This window comes from Ahaetulla prasina, chromosome 5 (assembly GCF_028640845.1).
Source record: "Ahaetulla prasina isolate Xishuangbanna chromosome 5, ASM2864084v1, whole genome shotgun sequence".
Classification (NCBI taxonomy): domain Eukaryota; kingdom Metazoa; phylum Chordata; class Lepidosauria; order Squamata; family Colubridae; genus Ahaetulla; species Ahaetulla prasina.
In genome coordinates, this window is record NC_080543.1 from 67223060 (window position 1) to 67242707 (window position 19648).

Sequence of the window (19648 nt, forward strand, 5' to 3'; positions counted from 1 at the left end):
AATTTACATAGCCCAATGCATATCTTGAGATGCATTTTGGCATACTGTTAAGGCACCAGGCTAGAAACCAGGAGACTGTGAGTTCTAGTCCTGCCTTTGGCACAAGGCAGCTGGGTAATCTTTGGTCAATCAGTTTCTCATGGTCCTAGAAAGAGACAATAGGAAACATCTTCTAAAAAATGTTACCAAGAAACTTGTAGGAAGTGGTTGAGGCAATCACCAGGAGTCGACGCTGATTCAAAGACAGCAAAAAGCCTTAAACCCATACTACATCTATCTCAGTGTACTATGTATGATTTATTTATTAAATAATTTTATATTGCCATCCAATCCACAGACAGTGATGCCAGGCAGGTTAAAGGAATAACACCCCCAAACAAAACTCAATAGACTCCCTCACCCCTGGTACCAACATTCAAACAGCCCACCACCCGATGGCCTCCATATTAGATCATCAGACCCACTGGCAAAAGTATGATTTCAGGGCTGTTTGAAAGAATATGAAGATGGGTGCTAGTGTTATCACTTAGGGATGATGTTCTGCAAATAGGGAGCCACCACAGAAAAGGCCCCTAATTGGTCCCAATAGGTGAACCTTCTTGATTTAAGGGACCTGTATCATACCCTGCCTCCCTGATTTGGTGGGCTGGATAGATATAAATGGGAAACATGGTCTTTCAAATAACCTGGACCCAAGCTATATAGGCTTTAAATGTGATAACCAGCATCTTTAATTGGACCCAGAAGCAAATCAACAACCAGTGTAGTTTCCACAAGAGAGGTGATGTGTGCTAATCTAGACTTGCACCAAACCATGCAACTGCTACATTTTGAACCAATATAATGCAAACACAAGCAATAGAAAATAATCCAACCAGCGTCTTAAACTGTAAAAGAGCCAATTTTTTAACAAATTCAGAGAGATCCTATGAAAGATTCCATGGATGAAAATCATAAAGGGGAAAACAATTCAAGAAGAATGGGAAACTCTGAAAAATGCAATCATAAAAGCCTAGGCTAGTGCAATACCACTCAAAAAGAAAAACAAGAAATTCAAGAAGAAACCATCATGGTTGCACAAAGATTTCTCTGACAAACTGAAAGACAAAAAGAAAACAGAAAGAGGGACACATAACTAAGGCTGATTACAAGCAGATAGCCAGAACACGCAAAGACGAAGTCAGCAAAGGCTCAGAATGAACTAAGGCTTGCTTCAAATGTCAAAGATAATAAAAAAAAGTTTATTCCAACATAACAAGAAAAAATTCAAGGAAACAGTAGGTCCATTAAAGAGAGAAGATGGCAAGGAAATAACAGGCAGTAGGGAGAAAGCAGAATTGCTTAACTCATTCTTTGCATCGGTCTTCATGCAAAAAGAAATTGTAGCTCAACTTCAGCCAGTGATGTCAGCATGAGCAGAGCGAGGGAACAGGGGCTCCATTCCTGAAGCTCAAATTTTCCCAGCCAGGAAGCCTAAAATAGACACAATCAATCCTGGAGAGATTGATTGAGAAAGAGGAATCTTCAAGGACCTCAGGGAAAAATGCAATTTCCCCGAAGGTTCAGGAGAAACCTCCTAATTCCGGCCAGAAAGAAACCAGCCATTCTGGCTGGCCCGAAGCACTGACAGCCGAGGAGTATGAAGCAAAGATCAAGAAAACAAAAGGATTGCAAGCGGTAGGAGAGAAAAACTTAAAAAGGAGTACAATTATATTGAAAATGGTGGAGCGGAAACATCGAGACTCCAAAACCTGAGGCAGAAACATTGCCAAACAAATGCTGCGACTAGGTGGAGGAGGAGCGGAAGAGATACTTTGACAGCAGTGACTGCACAAAAGGAGAGAATAGAGGGAAAAGAGAAAAGGAAACTCCGGCCTGGATTTATCCTAAGAATTGAGTAAAGTGGTGACTATAATCTAAATATATTTATTTTATTAAGGCTAGTTTTTATAACACTGTGAAATGTACAGGACAAAATACAGATTTAGAAACCTGAGTGGTAATTTGAGACGTGGTGTTCTGAAAGAGACATAGAAGGAATGGAACAGGAATTTTTAAAAAAAATTTACATTTATATCCCGCCCTTCTCCGAAGACTCAGGGCGGCTTACATTGTGTAAGGCAATAGTCTCATCCTATTTGTATATTTATATACAAAGTCAACTTATTGCCCCCCCAACAATCTGGGTCCTCATTTTACCTACCTTATAAAGGATGGAAGGCTGAGTCAACCTTGGGCCTGGTGGGACTCGAGTCTGCAGTAACTGCAAGCAGCTGTGTTTAATAACAGGCTGTCTTACAGCCTGAGGCACACCGTGGCCCAAATAACAGAATTTGCAGCATACGCAGCCGCACCTCTGCCCGGCAACATAGAAACGTTGCCTATTGGCTGCGATGCTATCCCTCAGCTGGCGGGAGAAATGAGCGGCCCTCATTGGCCAACAGTTTGACAGCTGCTATATAAATAGCAGCTGTGACAGAAAGTTGAGTTCTCGGGTTGATTCTGCCTTTACTTGCTGTTCACTTGTTCCAATAGCCTGTTAGTTGTTAATAAAGAGTTATTGCTTTAACTAACAAGCCTCCATTACTTCCTTCATTCCTCGAATGAAGCAGAATTAATAATTCCTAATTAAGATTTTTGAAATTGGACAATTTGGACACTTTTGGAGACTGACAAGAAACCCTATAAGTGGAAAGAATTGAAACAGAAGAAAGACTGGAGGTGACTAGACTGAAAATGATGCAAGATTGAGAGACGATTACGCGGAAGTAAAACTAAAGAGACTTTCACTTTGTGGAATACAACAAACATAAAGTGACATAAAGTTTATAGAATTTTGGAGGATTAAGTATCCATTGGATTATTGAAGAAACTATTGAAATATAAGCTGCTCAAAAAAATAAAGGGAACATAAAAATAAGACATTCTAGATCTGAATGAATGAAATATTCTTATTAAATACTTTGCTCATTACATAGTTGAATGTGCTGACAACACAATCACACAAAAATTATCAATGGAAATCAAACTGAGCAACCCATAGAGGTCTGGATTTGGAGTTATACCCAAAATTAAAGTGGAAAACAACACTACAGGCTGATCCAACTTTGATGTAATGTCCTTAAAACAAGTCAAAATGAGGCTCAGTAGTGCATGTGGCCTCCACGAGCCTGTATGACCTCCCTACAATGCCTGTATGCTCTTGATGAGGTGGCAGATGGTCTCCTGAGGGATCTCCTCCCATACCTGGACTAAAGCATCCCCCAACTCCTGGACAGTCTGTGGTGCAATGTGGGGTTTGTGGATGGAGCGAGACATGATGTCCCAGAGGTGCTCAATTGGATTCAGGTCTGGGGAACGGATGGGCCAGTCCATAGCATCAATTCCTTCGTCTTGCAGGAACTGCTGACACACTCCAGCCACATGAGGTCTAGCATTGTCTTGCATTAGGAGGAACCCAGGGCCAACCGTATTAGCATATGGTCTCACAAGGGGTCTGCGGATCTCATTCCGGTACCTAATGGCAGTCAGGCTACCTCTGGTGAGCACATGGAGGGCTGTGCGCCCCCCTAAAGAAATGCCACCCCACACCATTACTGACCCACTGCCGAATCAGTTATTCTGGAGGATGTTGCAGGCAGCAGAACGTTCTCCACAGTGTCTCCAGACCATGTCACGTCTGTTACATGTGCTCAGTGTGAACCTGCTTTCATCTGTGAAGAGTGCAGGGCGCCAGTGGCGAAGTTGCCAATCTTGGTGTTCTCTGGCAAATGCCAAACATCCTGCACGGTGTTGGGTTGTAAGCACAATCCCCACCTGTGGATGTCGGGCCCTCATACCACCTCATGGAGTCTGTTTCTGACCGTTTGAGCAGCCACATGCACATTTGTGGCCCGCTGGAGATCATTTTGCAGGGCTCTGGCAGTGCTCCTCCTGTCCCTCCTTGCACAAACGCGGTCCTGCTGCTGGCTTGTTGCCCTCCTACGGCCTCCTCCACGTCTCCTGATGTACTGGCCTGTCTCCTGGTAGCGCCTCCATGCTCTGGACACTACGCTGATAGACACAGCAAATCTTCTTGCCACAGCTCGCATTCATGTGCCATCCTGGATGAGCTGTACTACCTGAGCCACTTGTGTGGGTTGTAGACTCTGTCTCATGCTACCACTAGAGTGACACACCACCAGCATTCAAAAGTGACCAAAGCATCAGCCAGAAAGCATAGGAACTGAGAAGTGGTCTGTGGTCACCACCTGCAGAACCACTCCTTTATTGGGGATGTCTTGCTAACTGCCTATGCTTTCCACCTGTTGTCTATTCCATGTGCACAACAGCACGTGGACTTGAATGTCAATCAGTGTTGCTACGTAAGTAGACAGTTGATTTCACAGAAGTGTGATTGACTTGGAGTTACATTGTGTTGTTTAAGTGTTCTCTTTATTTTTTTGAGCAGTGTATATGATTATTGATAGTAAAAAGTTAACTATTGGTAAATATGAGTAATTATTGATATAATACTTGATTATTGATATTTGGAAAATTAACTTTGTGTAGCCTATATGGATATTTATTTCAACAAATTCATACAATAAGATATATAGATAGATATTATATTGAATAATAAGTGTAGAATTTTATATTTTCTTGTTGCTGCTAGTATAAATATATAAATAAGCAAACTATATATAAGTGTAAAAATAAATAGAACTACATAGAATATATATAGAGAGAAAATAAGAATATTAATATTATTTAGATTAAATTTAAAAATTAGATAAGAAAGGAGAACTGACGACTTCTAAAGTTAATACTTTTGAAATTTTTAGAATTGAGTTATTGGATGATAATTTGGAAGAAGTTATTGCAGATAGGAAAAATGTCAACCACAGGTACAACAATGATAACCAAAATAAATAAGAAAACAGCCCCAAACCCCACACCCACTACATCCTCACTAGCACAGCAGCAGATAAATCAGGTTCTACATCTAACCTACAAAGCATCCAAGCAACATTGCTAATGATACAGGAGGTAATGATCAAAACACAAGAAACCATTGCAAATAACCACGAAGAGACAAAAAGAAATCATGAGGACCTTAAATCAGATATGGGAGAAATGAAGGAGAAGATTAAAAAAATGGATGACAAAATAGAAAAAATCCAACAGAATATTTCCAGAAACACACAAAGGATTCAAACAGTGGAGTCAAAAATGAAACAAATGGAAAAGAAAATAGAGACAGTAGAACAAAAACAGATAGTAATCAACAGAGAACAAGAGGAATCAATAGAATTTTTGGAAATGGAGAAAGCTTCATTTTATCTGAGATTTCAAAACATTATAGAAAATAAAGAGAAAGATTTAGGGGAAACAATGGTGGAAATCCTAGCAACAGCAACACAAAGAGATAAGGAAGTAATGAGAAGAAATATTGACAAGGTGTACAGAGTACACACGAATTATGCACGCAGGCATAAATTACCAAAAGAAATCCATGTTAAGTTTACAAAAAAAAACCTATAAAGGATGAAATCTATAAAAAAATGAGAGAAGAATCAATACTATATAATGGAAAAGAAATAATAACCCTCAAACAAATTCCCAGACAACTGAGAAATCAGAGAAGGAATTATAACTTTTTAACATCACAACTGAATAAGTATAAGATCATGTTCCGATGGCTAATACCAGAGGGTATTTTAATCTCCTGGGAAGAGAAAAAATATAGAATAGATACACTAGATAAAGTTCAAGAGTTGTTGGGGCTCCAGCCCCCACCCCCCACCCCGGGCCTGGCCCCCTGCCAGAAAGTGACTCGGAAAGTGAGGGGAAGGGCCATTAGGACTTATCTCTGGAGCACCGGCTTCCCTGGCTCAGCTCCAGGAACCAGAGCAGGCCAGGTGGAAGAAATAATGTCTCCTGTACCTCCCAGGCAATGCTCCCAGACCCAGCTGAGGACAATCAGTCCTGGTTGGACCCTAGGTTTCGTAGACAGGAGAGGCGGGAACAACAGAAGCAGGGGTAGGGCAGGCCTAGCAAGTGCTGAGTCACAGAGCTACACCCCACAGGGCAAACTCCATGGCAAACAAATCAACTGCTTAGAGAGAACTTGAGCTGAAGTACTGTTTGTTCCTGGTTTCCTGGTTGACTCGCTGGCATCAAGAAAAGATAACAGAGAAACTTGACAGATGCTTGCTAGTTTGTTGCCAGAGCTGATAGCTGCCGTGGACTGAATTGCCGGCTAATTAAGTCATCGCTTGTGCCTCCTGGACTGAGGTGGTGGGGGGGACAGAACAAGAGTTCTTTGAACATCATTTTGTCTTAGAAAAAGAACAAGAGAGCAGGGAAGAAGTTGAGAGTAAGAGCCAGGAAGAATGCCATCTGGAAGAAAACAAGGGGGAGAAAGAAGAAAAAAAGGAAACTGGAAAAGAAACGAACAGAGAGATAAGGGGCAAAAGGAAGAATCCAAATAGAAACAAGAAGCACAAGAAAACTAAGAGTAACCAACGAATAAGAACGAATATGGAGGAAGAAATAAAAATGATTTCAATAAAAATAAACAGTTTAAACGCACCAGTCAAAAGAACGCAAACATTCATGAAGCTACAAAGATTAGATATGGATATTATAAATTTGCAGGAAGACCACATCAAGAAAGAACATAGAAAGATATTAGAATACCCAAGACTAGGCGAACTGTACACCTCACTGGCAGAACAAAAAAAAAATGAGGAATAGCAGTATATATCAAAAAGCATCTAAAAACAAAACAAGTATACACATATGAGGAAGGAAGGATTTTAAGTATCGAAACAGAACAAAAAAATCATTACTGATCTCAATTTACGCACCAAACAATAATCAAAATGAATTCTATAAAAAGATACACAATAAAGTAAAACAATTAGAATATGAAAACCTCTGCCTAATAGGCGACTTTAATGCGATTACAGATGTGAAAAGACTACCAAAGTAACAAGAAAAACAAAACCAAGAAAAAGACATTAGCAGACACATTTCATGAGATGACACAGGAATTATATCTGTGAGATACATGGAGGGAAATAAACAAGGAAAAAAACCAATACACATTCTATTCTAGCCCACATCAATCATGGTCTAGGATAGATATGGTACGGATGATGACAGAGCTTAGAAAAGATGTAGAAGAAGTGGAAATAGGGACAAACATATGGGTGGACTTTAATCCAGTAAGAGTAACATGGAAAGGCCAAAAGAAAAGAAGAAGGTGGATGATGAATAAAGAAATATTAAAAGATAAAGAGTATGCCCAGATGATTGAAAAGGAAATGAATATATTTTTCAAGGTAAACACAAAAGAAGAAACTTCCCTTCAAAACCTATGGGACACTGCAAAAGCATACATAAGAGATCTAACAATTGCCTACACAGTGAAAAAATAAAAACAAAACACAAGAACGAGACAATCTGTTACAAGAACTCAAAAAATCGGAATCTGACCTACAGAAGGAACCCCAAAATAAAAAGATTAAAGGAAAAATAGATTTGGTGAAACATAAAATTAATTTGACTACACAAATAGAGATAGCAAGGAAAATTACGAAAGCAAAAGAAATTCACTTCGAATACGCAAACAAAACAGGACGATGGCTGGCATACTGAAAACGGAAAAAAGAAAAAAAGAAGAAAATGATACACCAGTTACTAGACGAGAAAGGAGAGATACATATAGAAACGAAGATAAGAAAAATATAGCAAAAAACTTCTTTCAAAACTTATATGCAGAAGAAAACATACCTGAAGAAATATTAAACGATACCTAAACAAATCAGATCTAATGGACTTAGAAGAGACACAGAGGAATATTAAATGGGCCAATTAGTTTGACTGAATTAATGGAGGCAAGGAAAAACAGAAAAACAACAAAACGCCAGGTCCAGACAGACTACCGGTAGAATTTTACAAGACATTAGATTAAATTTTATTAGAAACTTTTAATGAAGCACTTTTGAAGGCCCAAGTAGGCCCAATTCATGGACCGAAGCCACGCTTATCCCAAAAGAAGACAGACCAACTACAAATCAAAAATTATAGACCAATATCATTACTAAACGTAGATTATAAATTATTTACATTAATAATAATGGTGGAAAGATTAAAGAAAGTAATAAATGAATACATACATCCTGACCAGAACGGTTTTATGCCAAAAAGGCAAATAAAGAACAACATGAGAATAATAATAGATGTTTTGGAATATTACGAAGCAAACCCAGACAAACAAATGGCATTAATATTCTTAGACGCACAAAAGTCCTTCAATAATTTAAATTGGAGATTCCTTATTTTACAATTAGAAAATATGAAATTTGGCAATAAATTTCTAAATATAATAAAGAAGCTATACTCAACCCAAACAGCAAAGGTAGCAATAAATGAAGATATGACTGAACAATTTACAATAACAAAAGGAGTGAGGCAGGGATGCCCCTTATCTCCTTTATTGTTCATTCTAACTTTAGAGATACTGTTAAATAAAATTAGAAGCGATAATGAAATAAAAGGACTGAAAGAAAAAAAAGAAGAATACAAAATTCAAGCCTTTGCTGATGACTTGGTCTTCATTCTGGAGCAACCAATATCAATAGGACCCAAACTACTATCACAAATAGAAGAATATGGGAAGGTAGCCGGACTCAAAATAAACAGGCTAAAAACAAAGGCACTAACGAAAAATCTTACAAAACAACAGGAGAAGGAATTAGAAGAAAATGGGTATACAAATGACAAAAAAATAAAATATCTAGGAATTTGGCTAACAAATAAAGGTTCATCTACAAGAGAAGACAATTATAATAAATTAACACAACAGATAAGAAAGGAGAACTGACGACTTCTAAAGTTAATACTTTTGAAATTTTTAGAATTGAGTTATTGGATGATAATTTGGAAGAAGTTATTGCAGATAGGAAAAATGTCAACCACAGGTACAACAATGATAACCAAAATAAATAAGAAAACAGCCCCAAACCCCACACCCACTACATCCTCACTAGCACAGCAGCAGATAAATCAGGTTCTACATCTAACCTACAAAGCATCCAAGCAACATTGCTAATGATACAGGAGGTAATGATCAAAACACAAGAAACCATTGCAAATAACCACGAAGAGACAAAAAGAAATCATGAGGACCTTAAATCAGATATGGGAGAAATGAAGGAGAAGATTAAAAAAATGGATGACAAAATAGAAAAAATCCAACAGAATATTTCCAGAAACACACAAAGGATTCAAACAGTGGAGTCAAAAATGAAACAAATGGAAAAGAAAATAGAGACAGTAGAACAAAAACAGATAGTAATCAACAGAGAACAAGAGGAATCAATAGAATTTTTGGAAATGGAGAAAGCTTCATTTTATCTGAGATTTCAAAACATTATAGAAAATAAAGAGAAAGATTTAGGGGAAACAATGGTGGAAATCCTAGCAACAGCAACACAAAGAGATAAGGAAGTAATGAGAAGAAATATTGACAAGGTGTACAGAGTACACACGAATTATGCACGCAGGCATAAATTACCAAAAGAAATCCATGTTAAGTTTACAAAAAAAAACCTATAAAGGATGAAATCTATAAAAAAATGAGAGAAGAATCAATACTATATAATGGAAAAGAAATAATAACCCTCAAACAAATTCCCAGACAACTGAGAAATCAGAGAAGGAATTATAACTTTTTAACATCACAACTGAATAAGTATAAGATCATGTTCCGATGGCTAATACCAGAGGGTATTTTAATCTCCTGGGAAGAGAAAAAATATAGAATAGATACACTAGATAAAGTTCAAGAGTTGTTGGGGCTCCAGCCCCCACCCCCCACCCCGGGCCTGGCCCCCTGCCAGAAAGTGACTCGGAAAGTGAGGGGAAGGGCCATTAGGACTCATCACTGCAGCACGGCTTCCCTGGCTCAGCTGCAGGAACCAGAGCAGGCCAGGTGGAAGAAATAATGTCTCCTGTACCTCCCAGGCAATGCTCCCAGACCCAGCTGAGGACAATCAGTCCTGGTTGGACCCTAGGTTTCGTAGACAGGAGAGGCGGGAACAACAGAAGCAGGGGTAGGGCAGGCCTAGCAAGTGCTGGGTCACAGAGCTACACCCACAGGGCAAACTCCATGGCAAACAAATCAACTGCTTAGAGAGAACTTGAGCTGAAGTACTGTTTGTTCCTGGTTTCCTGGTTGACTCGCTGGCATCAAGAAAAGATAACAGAGAAACTTGACAGATGCTTGCTAGTTTGTTGCCAGAGCTGATAGCTGCCGTGGACTGAATTGCCGGCTAATTAAGTCATCGCTTGTGCCTCCTGGACTGAGGTGGTGGGGGGGACAGAACAAGAGTTCTTTGAACATCATTTTGTCTTAGAAAAAGAACAAGAGAGCAGGGAAGAAGTTGAGAGTAAGAGCCAGGAAGAATGCCATCTGGAAGAAAACAAGGGGGAGAAAGAAGAAAAAAAGGAAACTGGAAAAGAAACGAACAGAGAGATAAGGGGCAAAAGGAAGAATCCAAATAGAAACAAGAAGCACGAGAAAACTAAGAGCAACAAACGAATAAGAATGAATATGGAGGAAGAAATAAAAATGATTTCAATAAATATAAACAGTTTAAACACACCAGTCAAAAGAACACAAACATTCATGAAGCTACAAAGATTAGATATGGATATTATAAATTTGCAGGAAGTCCACATCAAGAAACAACATAGAAAGATATTAGAATACCCAAGACTAGGCAAACTGTACACCTCACTGGCAGAACAAAAAAAACGAGGAATAGCAGTATATATCAAAAAGCGTCTAAAACAAAACAAGTATACACAGATGAGGAAGGAAGGATTTTAAGTATCGAAACAGAACCAAAAAAAATTATTACTGATCTCAATTTATGCACCAAACAATAATCAAAATGAATTCTATAAAAAGCTACACAATAAAGTAAAAGAATTAGAATATGAAAACCTCTGCCTAATAGGCGAGTTTAATGCGATTACAGATGTGAAAAAAGACTATCAAAGTAACAAGAAAAATAAAACTAAGAAAAAGACATTACCAGACACATTTCATGAGATGACACAGGAATTATATCTGCAAGATACATGGAGGGAAATAAACAAGGAAAAAAAAACAATACACATTCTATTCTAGTCCACATCAATCGTGGTCTAGGATAGATATGATATGGATGATGACAGAGCTTAGAAAAGATGTAGAAGAAGTGGAAATAGGGACAAACATATGGGTGGACTTTAATCCAGTAAGAGTAACATGGAAAGGCCAAAAGAAAAGAAAAAGGTGGATGATGAATAAAGAAATATTAAAAGATAAAGAGTATGCCCAGATGATTGAAAAGGAAATGAATATATTTTTCAAGGTAAACACAAAAGAAGAAACTTCCCTTCAAAACCTATGGGACACTGCAAAAGCATACATAAGAGATCTAACAATTGCCTACACAGTGAAAAAATAAAAACAAAACACAAGAACGAGACAATCTGTTACAAGAACTCAAAAAATCGGAATCTGACCTACAGAAGGAACCCCAAAATAAAAAGATTAAAGGAAAAATAGATTTGGTGAAACATAAAATTAATTTGACTACACAAATAGAGATAGCAAGGAAAATTACGAAAGCAAAAGAAATTCACTTCGAATACGCAAACAAAACAGGACGATGGCTGGCATACTGAAAACGGAAAAAAGAAAAAAAGAAGAAAATGATACACCAGTTACTAGACGAGAAAGGAGAGATACATATAGAAACGAAGATAAGAAAAATATAGCAAAAAACTTCTTTCAAAACTTATATGCAGAAGAAAACATACCTGAAGAAAATATTAAACGATACCTAAACAAATCAGATCTAATGGACTTAGAAGAGACACAGAGGGAAGTATTAAATGGGCCAATTAGTTTGACTGAATTAATGGAGGCAAGGGAAAAACAGAAAAACAACAAAACGCCAGGTCCAGACAGACTACCGGTAGAATTTTACAAGACATTAGATTAAATTTTATTAGAAACTTTTAATGAAGCACTTTTGAAGGCCCAAGTAGGCCCAATTCATGGACCGAAGCCCACGCTTATCCCAAAAGAGAAGACAGACCAACTACAAATCAAAAATTATAGACCAATATCATTACTAAACGTAGATTATAAATTATTTACATTAATAATAATGGTGGAAAGATTAAAGAAAGTAATAAATGAATACATACATCCTGACCAGAACGGTTTTATGCCAAAAAGGCAAATAAAGAACAACATGAGAATAATAATAGATGTTTTGGAATATTACGAAGCAAACCCAGACAAACAAATGGCATTAATATTCTTAGACGCACAAAAGTCCTTCAATAATTTAAATTGGAGATTCCTTATTTTACAATTAGAAAATATGAAATTTGGCAATAAATTTCTAAATATAATAAAGAAGATATACTCAACCCAAACAGCAAAGGTAGCAATAAATGAAGATATGACTGAACAATTTACAATAACAAAAGGAGTGAGGCAGGATGCCCTTATCTCCTTTATTGTTCATTCTAACTTTAGAGATACTGTTAAATAAAATTAGAAGCGATAATGAAATAAAAGGACTGAAAGAAAAAAAAGAAGAATACAAAATTCAAGCCTTTGCTGATGACTTGGTCTTCATTCTGGAGCAACCAATATCAATAGGACCCAAACTACTATCACAAATAGAAGAATATGGGAAGGTAGCCGGACTCAAAATAAACAGGCTAAAAACAAAGGCACTAACGAAAAATCTTACAAAACAACAGGAGAAGGAATTAGAAGAAAATGGGTATACAAATGACAAAAAAATAAAATATCTAGGAATTTGGCTAACAAATAAAGGTTCATCTACCAGAGAAGACAATTATAATAAATTAACACAACAGAATAAGAAAGGCTTAGAAATTTGGAGCAAATTACAGCTATCTTTGCTAGGGAAAATAGCATCAATCAAAATGAATGTGTTATTTTTATTCCAAGTAATACCCATAAAATTAGGGGATTTTTTTTAAAGACTTCAATAAGCTTATAGCGAATTATATTTGGCAGGGGAAGAAACCAAGGATTAAAATAAAATCTTTACAAGATAGCAGGGAAAGAGGAGGATTCAGACTCCCAGATTGGGAAACCTATTATAAAGCAACATCACTAATATGGATCAAGGACTGGATAGAATTAAAAAATAAAAGAATTCTAGCATTAGAGGGGTACGATCTACAAAGAGGGTGGCATGCATTTCTATGGGAGGGGAAAAAGTAGACAACATGGATATTTTTAAAGGCATTTAATTAGAGAAGCACTGTTACAGACATGGCAAGGGATAAAAAAGAACCACTATGATAAAATTCCGGAATGGTTATCCACAATGGAGGCCCAAATTTACCCAAACGCATTAGACATTGGTAAAATGAAAAGATACAAATAATAAATAACCAAGGGGAACTAAAAACAAGACAGGAATTAAAAGATCAGGGTACAGACATTGATTGGTGGCCTTATATGCAAATAAAATCCAGATACAAGACAGATTTGATATAATTTGGATTCCAAAAGGAAGCATATGAATTAGACAAAATTCTTTAAGGTACAGAAGACAAATTGATTTAAAAAACCTACAATTATTTATTAAGATACAAATTGGAAGAAGAGCTAGTCAAAGAAAACATGACAATTTGGGCAAAAAATTTCGGCTATAATATTGAATTAGATAAGTGGGAGAAATTATGGAATACAAATTATAAACTAACAATGTCTGTACCCTATAAAGAAAACATGTATAAAATGTTTTATAGGTGGCACCTGCCACCAGCTAGATTGGCAAAGATGTTCCCCAATACTTCACCACTATGTTGGAAATATAAACAACAAAAGGGAATGTATTATCATATGTGGTGGTCCGGTCATAAAGCGCAACAATATTGGCAAAAAATTAAATTACGAATAGAAGAAATTATAAATCAACATATAGAAATGAGGCCAGAAACATTTTTATTGGGAATAATTCCAGGGTCATATGAAAAAGAAATACTGTATTTAATGATCCACATAGTTACAACAGCACGAATAGTCTATGCACAAACTGGAAAAAATAACAATATACCATCTGAAGACAATGTAATTAGAAAAATCATGGAATGTGCAGAAATGGATAAGTTTACGAAGGAGATACAAGAAAAAGAGGAAACAGAATATTCAGTATGGGAGAGATGGTATAAATGGTTGGAGGAAAAGGGGGAAAATGTGCAAGGAAAGATTAAATAATGGATAAACTAGAAGTAGAAATAGAAGAATAAATAGGAAGAAACAGAAATTGTGGAAAGGAAATTGGGTACATGTGTATATCTAAGCATATATGTAAATAAAATAAGTAGAATAATGTAATATAGTATAGTATAGTGATATATATAAGAAATATATGTATAAAAGATACCTTAGGATAAGAGAGAGAAAATGTATAAGTCTTGATCACCGACGCAAAACTGTTGGAAAGAAGAAAGTGTCTTTTGAAGACCATTTGACGGCTGTCTCCAGGAGAGCTTTTTACCAGGTCCGCCTGGTCCGCCAGTTGCGCCCCTTTCTAGACTGGGATGCCCTATGCATGGTCACTCACGCTCTCGTGACATCTCGTCTGGATTACTGCAATGCTCTCTACATGGGGCTCCCCTTGAGGAGCACCCGGAGACTCCAGGTAGTTCAGAATGCGGCTGCGCGGGTGATAGAGGGAGCCCCTCGTGGCTCCCACGTAACACCTCTCCTGCGCAGACTGCACTGGCTGCCTGTGGCCTTCCGGGTGCGCTTCAAGGTTTTGGTAATTATCTTCAAAGCACTCCATGGCATAGGGCTGGGCTACTTACGGGACTGCCTGCTGCCACCGATTGCCTCTCACTGACCCGTGCGCTCTCATAGAGAGGGACTCCTCAGGGTGCCATCGGCCAGGCAGTGCCGACTGGCGACACCCAGGGGAAGGGTCTTTTCTGTGGGGGCTCCCACCCTCTGGAACGAGCTTCCCCCAGGACTTCGCCAACTTCTTGACCTTCGAACCTTCCGCCGCGAGCTTAAGACACATCTATTTATTTGCGCAGGACTGGACTAGGATTTTTAAATTTTTAAATTTTATATTTGGTTTTAAATGGGGTTTTATTGTTTATATTTCTATTTTAAACATTTGGCCTATTGAATAAGTTTTTTAAATCAATGTTTTATTCTGTATATATTTATGTTTTTATCTGGCTGTAAACTGGCCTGAGTCCCTAGGGAATATAGGGCGGTATAAAAGTACGAACAAATAAATAAATAATAAATAAATATTTTTTTTCGCTTTTATCTTTTTTTAAAAAAATCTGTTTAATAAAAATTATTTTTTTAAAAAAAGAAGAAATTGTATCCCAATGTACCAAAAATGCTACTGTAAAAGACAAACTAGAAATAAAAACTAAAATAAGCAAGAAAATGGTAAGAGAACACCTATCTGACCTTGATGAATATAAATCACCAGGATCTGCAGATTATACATCCCAGAGTTCTGAAGGAGTTGGAAGATGTTATATCAGAACCACTGTACCAAATCTTTCAAAAATCCTGGAGCACAGGGGAAGTACCTGAGGATTGGAAAAGGGCTGACGTGGTTCCTATCTTCAAGAAAGGGGGGGGGGGGAAACAGACCCAGGAAACTACAGACCAATCAGTCTAACATCAATACCTGGGAAGATCCTGGAAAAGTTAATCAAAAAACAGATCTGTGAACAAGTATAAGCAAATAAAGTTATAACTAGTTAAAAACAGATCATGCTAAACCAATCCTATTTCATTCTTTGATAAAGTCACTAAATTAGTAGACCAACAAAATGCTGTGAACATAGTATACTTAGATTTCAGTAAGGCATTTGACAAAGTAGACCACAATCTACTTTTCGGTAAACTAGAAAAATGTGGAATAGACAACATCACCACCAGATGGATTTGTAGCTGGCTGGCAAGTCACACTCAACAAGTAGTCCTTAATGGTACTACATCCACATGGAAAGAAATAAGCAGTGGGATACCACAAGGCTCCATTTTAGGCCTGTGTTCTTCAATATCTTTATAAATGACTTAGATGAGGGAATAGAAGGAGAACTCATCAAATTTGCAGATGTTACTAAACTGGCAGGAAGAGCCAACACCCCAGAAGACAAACTCAGGATCCAAAAAGATCTTGAAAAACTTGAATAATGGGCACTATCCAACAAAATGAATTTTAATGTGGAAAAAAGCAAAGCTTTACATTTAGGCAAGAAAAATAAAGGTATAATACAGATAGGTGAGACCTGACTCAAAAACAGTAACTGTGAGAGGGACCTTTGGAGTCCTAGTGGATGCTCATTTGAGTATGAGCCAGCAACGTGTAGCAGCAGCCAAAAAAGATAATATAACCCTGGGTTGTATAAACAGAGGCATAGAATCAAGATCAGGTGAAGTATTAGTGCTGCTTTACAAAACCCTAGTAAGATCACACCTGGAATACTGCAACCAATTTTGGTCACCATGCTACAAAAAAGATGTTGAGACTTTGGAAAAAGTTCAGAAAAGAACAACTAAGATGATCAAAGGCCGGGAGACTAAATCATATAAAGAACGGCTGCAGATTTTGGGTCTGATTAGTCTAAAGAAAAGAAGAATTAGGGGTGAGATGATAGCAGTATTTCAGTATTTGAGGAGCTGCCAGAAAGAAGAGGTCAAATTATTCTCCAAAGCACCAGAGAGCACGACAAGAAATAATGGTTGGAAACCGGAGCGTGGGAAACTGGAAGACCAGCTGGCCAGTGCGCATGCGTGTGCCGGCCACCTGGTCTTCTGGTTTCCAGTGCACATGGTCAGGTCTTTGGGTTTCTGGTGTGCTGGTGCATACATGCGCGCTGGCCAGCTGGTCTTTGGGTTTCCGGTGCTCCAGCGTGCATGAAGACCAACTAGCCAGCGTGCATGTGCGTGCTGGAAACCCAAAAATCAGGTGGTCTTCAGGTTTTCAGCGCTCTGGCACATGTGCGTGCATGCATGCGCGTTCTGGTTTGGGCAACTCGGTGCTGAAAAGGTTTGCTATCACTGGTATAGGTTCTCCTACTTGAGCAGGAGGCTGGACTAGAAGACCTCCAAGATCCCTTCCAGCTCTGTTCTATATTTATAATTTATATATACAGACGATATTTATATACTACAGACAATATTGGTGCCAGAGAGGCTTAAAATTCTTGATTCTTTTAAAAATCATAATATCCTGATATACAGGTTATAATTTTGAATTTTAATATTTTGTATTGTGAGGTAAAGGCCCAGGGCTCCCTAGTGAATCATGCCATTCAATGAAGTGTTGTCATGGCTGGTGCCATTCAGGACCAAGCATTTACTGCATACAAGAAACAATGATTAACTAAAAGTTAAATCATTTTTTCTCTTCATGCATCCCATTGCCAGAGAGACTTGAAGCTGCCAACAAGGAGAAACACTAATATCAACCATTAGTTCATTTAAAGGAAAAATTTATTAACACACCATATGAAGCTGAATTTTAAAGATTTTTAAAAAGATTCTCAGACAGCTAAAAGTAGAATAGGCTTTACAGGTGTATCAAAGACCGAGCTCTTTATTTACTGTAGGTGTCGGAACACCCACTTCCCTATAGCAAAGGATTCCTCCCAAGTCATACAGCCAGGGCCCCCTACCCAGTTGTACCCTCCTGTACAGTGTGTGACGGCTTATTGTCATGGGGTGCTGCCATTCGGGAACAAGGGCACCGCATTCATCTTGAAGAGACCTCAGGAGAAGAGCCCAGCCTTGGCATTCCTCCTCCGTGCAGCCACCGTCCCACCCACCTGACAATGGGTCCCAGCTGCAGAATGTGAAGCAACAATACCAGCGGCCTGTCCCGGCTGAGGTCGCGGTGGATGAAGACGAGGCTGAACTGGACCATGATGCAAGGCAAGAGAGCGAAGAGGAGTGTCAGCAACTGCCATATGCGGTCTCCCGCCGAGCGGTAGGTGCTGCTCAGGTACAAGGCGATCGCCGTCTCGGCCACGAAGAAGAACAGCGAGACGAGGACAGAGCCCGGGAATTTCATCGCTCCTTTTTTGTGGCTTGCCCGCCAGCAGGTCAACCGGCGGCTCAGGGGGCTGCAAAGGAAGGCGGATACCGTGGCAGAGAGACCCACAACGGAGGCCTCCAGACGCCCATCTCCGTCTTCTGCAGCGGCGCTTCAGTTTCTTGGGCGAAGAGAGGAGCGACGGGCGCTTGCAATGCATAGTCGCTAGGAGTCAGGACTGAGCTCCCTGCAGCCTTAGCTGAGAGCAACGAGCATCTGATTCCAGCTTTCTGGGTTCGGAGATGAAAAAAAAAGCCCCTCTGATCACAGTTCGGCTCGTCTCTTAACTCCCGGAATCTGGAAACAGTGAAATCTCTCTATATTGGATACAAAGATGCAGGTATCCTGTATTTTGCCATATGCTGGAGTTTGGCCCTACTTCAAATCAAGCCCAGATATACCCCGTATTAGTTTGTACAGGGAAAGGAAGAAGTGGCTTGAATGGTGAAGCATTTTGATTTTACCCTGAATGTTACTCTCCTTCTCAAACAGCAGTCAGTAATAAAGCCTTGTCCAACCAGATATTCCACAAATGTCTACGTACCTATTACGAATTAGGATACCCATTGTATCCCTAGATATCAGGGAAGGGTGCTTTTAGAAAGGCTGTGGCATAAATGCTCTATGGACAAAATTCACCCAGTGACAATTGCCCCCAGTTTCATGGTGGTAAAAGTCTACAACTATGTACTGAGATTGGGTTGGCCACTCAGCATTCATCTGAATTGAGTTAAGAAAAAGTGGCAATTCCCCTTGACATGAGAAACCAGGGAATATATACCTCTGCTTACTCTCTGCAGAATTGGGTAGCCAAGTCCCATGTGCTATTTACCAGTCCTAGATCTAGTAGAAAAGTTCTTTTTTTAATTTCTTTTTATCACAACAGTATACACAAACAATTGTCATAAATAAAACAACATATCTTGAAGAATATATATAAATATATATATGGCTTAGGACCCGGGTACTTACGAGACCGCCTGCTGCTACCTTATGCCTCCCATCGACCCGTACGCTCTCACAGAGAGGGCCTTCTCAGGGTGCCGTCCGCCAAACAATGTCGGCTGGCGGCCCCCAGGGGTAGGGCCTTCTCTGTGGGAGCACCGACGCTCTGGAACGAACTCCCCCCTGGCTTACGTCAAGTGCCTGATCTTCGGACCTTTCGTCGTGAGCTAAAAACATATTTATTCACTCAAGCAGGACTGGCATAAATAGTTGATTTTAAATTGGGGTTTTAGTGATTTTAAATTTTTAAATTTTTTAAATTATCGGCCGTTTATTAATAGTTTCTTTTAATTTCTTTTAATTGTATATATTCTGTATTTTATTCCGGCTGTACACCGCCCTGAGTCCTTCGGGAGAAGGGCGGTATAAAAATCTAATAAAATAAATAAATAAATAAAAATAAATATATATATATAAGTAAAAAAATATGCATCAACTATATTAATTTGATATAATGAAGGGAACAATAGGACAGG

At 38.6% G+C, this 19648-nt stretch overlaps 1 protein-coding gene across 6 annotated transcripts in view; it reads right to left on the reverse strand.

Annotated features, from left to right (window-relative positions):
• XK (X-linked Kx blood group antigen, Kell and VPS13A binding protein) overlaps positions 1–18146 on the reverse strand; it is a 55811-nt gene extending 37665 nt beyond the window's left edge. The window contains exon 1 of one of the 6 annotated variants that reach the window (XM_058184460.1): positions 17902–18146. In XM_058184460.1, the coding sequence (XP_058040443.1) occupies positions 17902–18146 (245 nt within the window). Of the gene's footprint in view, positions 1–186; positions 1984–17901 lie in introns of those variants that run through there. The other 5 variants (XM_058184461.1, XM_058184463.1, XM_058184462.1 and 2 more) reach the window with 5 other exon arrangements.
• Between the last annotated feature and the right edge of the window lie 1502 nt (positions 18147–19648).